This window comes from Lottia gigantea (assembly GCF_000327385.1).
Source record: "Lottia gigantea unplaced genomic scaffold LOTGIsca_20, whole genome shotgun sequence".
Lineage (NCBI taxonomy): Eukaryota > Metazoa > Mollusca > Gastropoda > Lottiidae > Lottia > Lottia gigantea.
This window is the reverse complement of record NW_008708401.1, coordinates 117,956-127,776: the sequence shown is the minus strand read 5'-3', so window position 1 is coordinate 127,776 and position 9,821 is coordinate 117,956. Positions and strand designations below refer to the sequence as shown.

General features: G+C 33.4%; 1 protein-coding gene across 1 annotated transcript in view; it reads right to left on the bottom strand.

Annotated features, from left to right (window-relative positions):
- Positions 1–5,842: 5,842 nt before the first annotated feature.
- The window catches only part of LOTGIDRAFT_159266 (hypothetical protein), a gene marked incomplete at both ends in the record, with an annotated part of 15,779 nt that continues 11,800 nt past the window's right edge, over positions 5,843–9,821 (bottom strand). The window contains 3 exons of the mRNA XM_009053604.1: positions 5,843–5,886; positions 6,231–6,626; positions 7,373–7,518. Coding sequence (XP_009051852.1) covers positions 5,843–5,886; positions 6,231–6,626; positions 7,373–7,518 — 586 coding nt within the window. The remainder of the gene's footprint in view (positions 5,887–6,230; positions 6,627–7,372; positions 7,519–9,821) is intronic.

Genomic DNA, 9,821 nt, shown 5'->3' with positions numbered 1-9,821 from the left:
CATGTAATGCTCTTCCAGTTTTTAACTATAACGAAAGTACATGAGTATATGATAAGATACGGTGCTATCCCAGTGGATAATATATATAATAATATCCAGCCCCATGCTCCTTTATTTATAGTTGTAAAATCCACTGTACACATGTTGGTCACTGAAAAGAGAAAAGAGATAGTATACAATAAAATCAATAATATTAATTTTTAGGCAGACAGGAGGTGACAGAAGACTAATAATCCATTTCAAAGTGAGGACAATGCAAAAGTATATCGGACCCTTAAGCCTTCAGGGGCTCAACAGTTTTTTCTAACATAATATGAAGCCGTAATATTAAGCATAGATATGAATAATGAAATATGAATGAGCATTAAATTATGTTTGTGCTCGCCATCCACAAAAAAACGATCAAAATTTGACTTTGGAAATTTGCTGGTTGATTCCAATTTGGATGGTCAAAAGTTAAAAGTGAGTAGTATATTTGTTGATTCATATATGACCTTGCTCTGAATAGTTAATTGCTTCTGGCCAAATCGTACTTCATACAACTTGTCAATTCAATGTCATTAAAAAGAAATAATATGCTTGTAATTGTTAATTGCTATTTGGTCAAATCGTGCTGTCATATTTATCAATAAATGTCAAATATAATGGAAAAGGTGGCAATTTAACATCCATTTCCAGACAGCTGCAATAGTAGGCCGTATTAGTATGGAATACAAAAAACCCTCGATTGTAATAGATTTAGGAGACTAAGTTTTTTGTCTTGAGATATAATCAAGTTTTGTCTGGTAGAAGCCGCCTGGAGGTTTTCAATGAGACAAATGTCATGACAGAGCGATTAAACACGTGTTCATATTCTCTGTCAGGATAATTTATCAATTGAATCACGAAACTTGGAATTATAAAAGAATCTGAATAAGTTTCGGTTTTGTCATGTTAATTTGATAGATTTTTTTATTTGGTTCTGACCTTTGTTTGATATGTTGAAATGGTCTGGCAATATTCAAAATAACCACCTGTGCTGAGTTTTATGTAATATGTTTTATAGCGATTATAAAATAGTTTTAAATGGCATTTATGTTGAAATGGCAGTAATAAGTAAGTGATATTACAGTTCATAAACAACTTCCAGCTTTAACAAGCTGTTTTAGGCTGCATGTCATCATTTCCAAAATTAAATTATGATGTCATTAGAACATCGTAACTATACGAGCATCTGACTAGGACTAGATCTCAAAAGCAATTTAACCCACACAATCCAATACACCCGCAATACGAGCAACATTAACCGAGCAAAGTATTGCAACCGAAAGATCAACCACAGGAACTGTGACCCGTTGAGCACTGTGACCAAAGAGCAACTGTTATCATACAACGAACTTTGACCAACGCACTGTATCCACATTAGCGATAGTGACTCAGTGCATCCAAAACTATAGAAGCAAAATAGTGGACTTGCGAGAATCCTTGCCACTGTGACCTTAACGTAACGCAATGGTAACCAGAAATTGTAACGTGTCGATTGTAGTTGCTAGTCATGAACAAGATTCAAACCATGATATTCACATCATATAATGTTATGCAAATATATGAGACGCCATAAAAAAAATTATGGCGGATATCACTTGAAACTTGGTAAGCTTGTTTCCGAACATTAGACATCAAAATCGAAAGAGAATAAAACTGCACGGGAAATAAGTCAGATGAAATTGAACACCTTAAGGAAGCTGGTCTTGGCTATTTCGAATCACATCAATTAAGGCCTAAAGACAATCGGAGATGATGGAAGTTTCACGGAAATTACCAAATTGATCTCATCAAGTATTGAATTATACAGACTTGATTGATTTCGTCCACCTTGTATACAGTAAAACCTGATCATAAAACCACCTTCACGAACAAAACACCAACGAACACCGAACCCGACAATCCGTTATCAAGAAACGGGCCCTGTGACTCCTGTATGACCCACTTTGATTGCTTAAAATAACGTCTTCGAACGGGACTGTGGTTGAGAACTTGTGAGATTACAAATAAGACGACAGATATTAAGAAAAAACGAAATGTAAGGTAGTTTTTATATGCCCACATGATATGATATTGTCTGGAGATATTGAGTGTTACTAATCGCCCAAGGATGAACCCTATTGAAATTTGTTCTTAAAAACGCGTTCAAGTTTTAGCCTGTAAACACTCTAAAAGGCCCAATTCTTGACAGATTTTGACGAAACTTGGTAATATTATACAGTTAACGCCAAAAAATTTCAAAAGAGGTGTAAGACTTAAGGTTGAATATTTCATACTGGTAATTGTCACTGTACTACCAAATATTTCTTAAGCTATGGCGTATATTATCTTGCCTGGCAAGCTGTCTTAATAAGATTGACTTATATAATTTTAAAGTAAGTCAGGAGGAGGTTCACTCACAACACGCCAAGTCAAACGAGGGATTTTCCATTGCGTTGAGGTCTTTTAGTGCTTACAGATTTTATTAAATACTGAAATACATGTATAACGCAAACCGATCCTACATCACAATTGTTCATGACAGAATACTTTAATATTTAATAGTTAAAGGGACAGATGTACCATTATTTTGACCAATCGTACCGTAGTATAGGAAAAGGGATTTTTTTTAACCAAGCCAATCAGTAATAGTGTTCACAGCTCACTGTCGAAATTTGAGCCTTCCAATGCATGTTTGTCCAGAATTATCCGCGTTTGATAGTCAAAAAAAGGAGTCATCTTTTCTTGAGACACTGCCTTATATAAAAAAAACATTTATAGAAAAAGAAATTCCTAGTTTGAGATAATTTTGAGGGAAATATGCGATTTTCGTTTCTAGTACTTGCGCAAACTAGTATCTTTAAGATGTGTGACGGAAATTGAAATATGATCATATTCACATTGATATCAAAGATAGCCTGGTTTGACATCTGTTCTTCATGATAACAAACTTTTATCAAATAAAGCTTCTTTACCTGTATTTATAGGTAATGTGTTTTTGTGGCATTACAGTAATAATACGATTATCGTGTGGAATACAGTGGGAATACGTGCAGAGTGAAAAGTACATTGCGATTCTGAAGAAAGTCAAATGGGGTATCTAATGGTGAGAAAATATAATCATATTGGTTAAAAAGCATTTTGTAATATCTCTGTTGATAGCACTGAAAAAGGACTTACGATCAACTATGCAAGATAAACAAAACCATATCCAAAATTATAGTTGGCAATACATTGGTAACAGCAAATATCAGGAAGTATATCAAATATAAATGAGAAAATATTTCATAATGAAAAAGTTGTATCAGGTGTGTTAAACGTTTTGTAATTCAAGAACTTTAAGGTATAGAAAATAATGAATATTGGTTTCAATTCTGTAATACTAAATACATCTAGAAGGTCTGTTGTCTTATATACAGAAAGTACATTTATTTTGATCTTTGTGCATTGTGTAATATCGAAGCAAACACCACATAGCTCGAATAATTTCAGGTATAAAATATATTCTAAGGTGCCCGAGTGTTCATCGGTACCTCAAGATCCAATATTCAAGCCCTACTTCATCAAAAGTACTCAAGGTGTACAGTTACTTGTCTGATATTGTTCAGTACATGAACGTCAAAGGTACTTGAACATTAGATTTAAATTGCAGGGCAAAAATATATAGATCACGAAAGGTGTTCAAGCGTCATTTCATTTCCATTTTCTTGTTATAAACCTGTCTGCATTAGTATTGTTTCCAAATTACAAACTGGTTGTTGTGTTTTGATCCAGGATATTGAAATTGTACTGATCAGTTCAAAACAGTTCTTATTATGTCTCATACATGAATCATCATCTTCTAATTACATACAGAAACATTCTACTTCATTTAATGAACAGGATATCGAATTGTACACTGGCTTCTCGTAATTCTGCATAATTCAGTAGGGTAATTACATATAACAGCACCCAGCAAGCTAAGGCGGAGATAGTGGAAAACAAATTGCATAAATAATATCTGTTGTTTCCAGTATTGTTGCAGTCATGTGAGCAGTTGGTAATACCAGCTGGATTAAAGCAAATCTCTCTGAGCTCACTGAAGCTGATACCCAGAGCTTAACTAGACCCCTGTCGTGTTTAATATGGCTACACTAACAGCAGATACCACCATAATCCCGCGATCAGCTTTCGGTCTCCGCTATGTAATTACTTTGAGAGATTAAGGCGAGACTGTGCATTATGAAAATTGATTTCCAATCAATGCCAAGGTGAGAAAAGGTCCAATCGGGTTATTCAGGGCGAAGTGCCAGGTGGTCATAATCTATGTTATTAGTAACTGGGGCTTATCTTTAAGTCTAGTGTATAACGAAAAACGTGTTTGACAATCCAAGGCCGTAGCGCAATCGAGGCAGATGAGGCAAAGGCCTCACTTTTTAAAAGTTTTTTTTTCAAGTGTGTATCCTACAAACACCCGTATATCAACTTGGATTGCGCTACGGCTTTGCAATCATTCTGAAAGTCTTTTGCCATTCACTATAAGACATCTTAATCAGTGGTTTTATCGACAAAAACAACATCATACCAAAGGGAATAGTTCTATTAAAAGTGACCGTGTTTTTTGTAATTTAATCTCGCAGTATTTAACGTAATAAACAAAATGTTAGAAAAAAATCAGTACATACTATTTGATTTTAACAACCAGAGAACAATCTAGCGGAGTCCACAAATCATACAGAAATTTGCTACCACACAAGCCATCAATTCCTTTAATATCAAGGCTTAGTATGTTATTTTGAGGTATTTCTATGATAGCACTTCTTTTCTACTTATTTTTATTTGCTTTAAAAAAACCAGAGAACAATCTAGAGTAGTTCACAAAGCATACAAAAACTGGCTACCACACCAACTTTAACGTAAAGGCGTTTTGAGATATTTACATCATAGGCGTAATTATGTGAGATGGATAAAAAGCCTTTTTTGCAAACGATATTACCAAATGAAGCTCATAAAGGAAAGATTATTATTTATAAATGGAAAGAAAATTTGGGTTTTTTTGTTACATCTTTTAACTAATAGATCTGATAATGAGACACGCACGAAAGTAATGTAATTTGACATTGCACAAATCAGCATGGCTTGTTATTCTGCAGATCAAGCTGTGTGGAAACGAATAATCTAGCACCATCTAGGAATATATACTGAACCTCTGTTGTGTTCGCTTATCGCTACACTATCGGTACGAGGCTTTAGATGGAACTGGGGTCGGTTTATGGGGCATATTGCCATAGATCATAGAACGTTTTTAAGAGACCAAATGCATAAAATATCACTTTTTCCACTTTTAATGATATAACATCCAGTGGATCCAAAATGTTATGCTTTTCAATTTTTGAAAAATCCCTTTAAGTTACATAACATCTTCTTCAGCACAATCAAAGATATCATTAATAGGAATTTTTATTTTATTTAAATGACATACACGTATAGTAGGTTTTTTTCGCCTTTATGGCGTGACTGTTGAAGAGTTGTTGCTTAAGGAGGTTACATAGAAGCAGATCGATCATTAGTGGTAATGAGTGTTTTTCAGAAGGTATATGGAGCTAATCCATCTATCACTGGCAACAATTCTACTATGAATCTTTCTATGACTTATACTGTCTGACACCGATGTGTCGTATTTTGCCAGTTATGTTTTAATGAATGCAATAAAAACATTGTTTCATTTTCAGGAGAAATTAATGAAAGGAGAGAGTGTTTATTTCAAATGTAAATTTATCTAACTTTATACTTCTGTATACTTCAACGCAAATGACAATAATAACGTACAATTGAAAGTTATATTTGAAATAATTGGGAATCAATATTTGGCTGACTGTGGTCGCAGAATTAACAAAGGTGAATCTAGAATAGAAACGAACTATCTTGGTATTTTGTACATTCGATATCTTTATAATATTAGTTTCTGACGTTAAGACAAACACCATGATGCTGCTTTGTAGGCCTACATAAGAAAAGAAAGTCGCATGCTTGCATCGGAGCACTCGTCGTTTTTGATTCTTTAGGAGATACTGAACAGGCAAATGCATTTTCATGATCATGAATTTGGTTGAGCTTGGAGCAACAAGAATTATTAAAATTTAATTGAAGACAACCTGAAACAACCTGGAACATTAAGTCTATAGGAATGGAAACGACTAACTTTTCAAAATACTTGCCTTAATAAATAAAATATAATAATACGTTACCTTGAAATGGAACAAAAATATTTTTATATCCTTCAATCACTGTCTCATTTATCACAAAACTTAAACACATATAACTTTCCATATCACAATTAGAGAAATCGGGGAGTAGCACTGTCCCTAAAGCCCCATCGGTGGTCGATCGTAATAAAGAATCTAAGGTCTCTCTCTCGGACGTCCTTAACGATATAACTAATAGTTCCGGCGAAGATAGCACCATTCTAGTGTAGAAATGATATGATGATTTTAGATTTGATGTTATGATATTAGGAAGGTCTTTTGTTGAATTGATATCCCCGGGGTATATATACTGAGTGAAATTCGAGTCGCCACATTCTACTTCTCCCGTGGAATTATTGGACATCAGTCTTGTCATGTGAACATTCATTTGGAAGAATCCTGAAATTAAAAAATACTTTTGGATATTTGGATATTCCAGAAACTCTAGGTGACCAGGTGGCGCGCTAATTAATACCAACTCTCAAATTAACATCGTCTCGTGGAAATCAGTTTTGCCGTCAACGTACACCAGGTGGCGCGCTAATTAATACCAACTCTCAAATTAACATCGTCTAGTGGAAATCAGTTATGCGTCAACTTACACCAGGTGGCGCGCTAATTAATACCAACTCTCAAATTAATATCGTCTCGTGGAAATCAGTTATGCCGTCAACTTACACTAGGTGGCGTGAGCAAGACACCGCGCTACCTCTCGAGTAGAGTCCAGCAAACGTTGCTGAGCATCATCATCTGCTGATGATAGGCCTGATGGCCTATGTCCACTTGTTGTTGTTTGGGGAAAAATCGACTGAGATAACACATGGTGTATAACAGCTGCCAAAGGGCTAAGGTCGTTGACCCACCGTAGAGCAGTCTGTATTATTTACGGCATGGCCAAGATAATTTCCCAAAGTTGTTACGAGAACGCCCTGGTTGAATATTTCTTAATTTGTGTATTCATTATAAAAAACACTCAGTTTCTATATTTCGAACCTGGCACAAAACGAAAAATGATTTTAATTTGACACGAAAATCGCGCGCCACCTGGTGTATGTTGAAGGCATAACTGATTTCCACGAGACGACATTTGCATGAATGGCGTTCCATAATTGTGTACATTAGAGAAAGAGACATATAATACAAACCTTTATATTCTGAATATTCACCCCAGCCATAAATTGGATTAAATAAAATGAAGGCCACTAAGAGATATAAACCCATAACCAGCAGCTTGGTATTAATCTCAGAAAAAACTGAACGATGATCATCTGGTAGCATTAGCTTATAATACCTGTAATGTACAGTAACAAAATATTTTAAGGTTTAATACATCAATTGTAGAGCGATATAGAAATACCACTGTTAAAATAGTGCTCAATAAATTAATTGTAGAGTGATATAGAAATACCAATGTTAAAATAGTGCTCAATAAATTAATTGTAGAGTGATATAGAAATACCACTGTTAAAATAGTGCTCAATAAATTAATTGTAGAGCGATATAGAAATACCACTGTTAAAATAGTGCTCAATAAATTAATTGTAGAGTGATATAGAAATACCAATGTTAAAATAGTGCTCAATACATGAATTGTAGAGCGATATAGAAATACCACTGTTAAAATAGTGCTCAATAAATTAATCGTAGAGCAATATAGAAATACCACTGTTAAAATAGTGCTCAATACATCAATAGTAGAGTGGTATAGAAATACAACTGTTAAAATAGTGCTCAATACATCAATTGTAGAGCATATTGAAATACCACTATTAAAATAGTGCTCAATATATCAATTGTAGAGTGATATAGAAATACCACTATTAAAATAGTGCTCAATACATCAATTGTAGAATGATATAGAAATACAACTTTTAAAATAGTGCTCAATACATTAATTGTAGTGCGATATAGAAATACCACTATTAAAATAGTGCTCAATATATCAATTATAGAGTGATATAGAAATAACACCGTTAAAATAATGCTTAATACACCAATTGTAGAGCGATATAGAAATACCACTGTTAAAATAGTGCTCAATACAACAATTATAGAACGATATAGAAATACCACTGTTAAAATAGTACTTAATACATCAATAGTAGAGTGATATAGAAATACCACTATTAAAATAGTGCTCAATATATCAATTGTAGAGTGATATAGAAATACAACTGTTAAAATAGTGCTCAATACATTAATTGTAGTGCGATATAGAAATACCTCTGTTAAAATAGTGCTCAATACATTAATTGTAGTGCGATATAGAAATACCTCTGTTAAAATAGTGCTCAATACATTAATTGTAGAGCGATATAGAAATACCTCTGTTAAAATAGTGCTCAATACATTAATTGTAGTGCGATATAGAAATACCACTGTTAAAATAGTGCTCAATACATCAATTATAGAGTGATATAGAAATAACACCGTTAAAATAATGCTTAATACACCAATTGTAGAGCGATATAGAAATACCACTGTTAAAATAGTGCTCAATACAACAATTATATAACGATATAGAAATACCACTGTTAAAATAGTACTAAATACATCAATAGTAGAGTGATATAGAAATACCTCTGTTAAAATAGTGCTCAATACATTAATTGTAGTGCGATATAGAAATACCACTGTTAAAATAGTGCTCAATACATCAATTATAGAGTGATATAGAAATAACACCGTTAAAATAATGCTTAATACACCAATTGTAGAGCGATATAGAAATACCACTGTTAAAATAGTGCTCAATACAACAATTATAGAACGATATAGAAATAACACCGTTAAAATAGTGCTTCATACATCAATTGTAGAGCGATATAGAAATACCGCTGTTAAAATAATGCTCAATACAACAATTATAGAACGATATAGAAATAACACCGTTAAAATAGTGCTTCATACATCAATTGTAGAGCGATATAGAAATACCACTGTTAAAATAGTGCTCAATACAACAATTATAGAACGATATAGAAATAACACCGTTAAAATAGTGCTTCATACATCAATTATAGAACGATATAGAAATACCACTGTTAAAATAGTACTTAATACATCAATTGTAGAGCGATATAAAAATATCACTGTTAAAATAGTGCTCAAAAATCTCTTGTAGAGCGATATTGAACTATTAAAACAGAACCTGAAACATTTTGTCTAATTTAGGTTCTGTTTTATATTCCAGCCGCAAATATACATTTTTAAAAAATCATCCTTTAATTATATTAAATAGGAATAGTTTCAATGGTCTGATGTATAATTATTTTAACTTTACTTTAATTATATTTAATAAGAGTAGTTCAAATCGCCATGTTCTCAGATAACATGGAAAGCTGACAAGCAGATTACATGCTAGTAGTTAAGAGATTGAAAATAGAACAAATCAATGTACTACTTTTTTTTAAAAAATCCTTCTTAAGTCGAATTAAGATGCTTTATATATCATATTACAGACGGCGCTGAGACAGGTGATATATAACTTGTTTTCTCATATGTCATGTCAATCAGTAAAAATAGATGGTGAGGGGGGGGGGGGGGGGGGGGGGCCCAAGGGGTCCCCCTTTTTTTTCAAAACGATAATTTTAC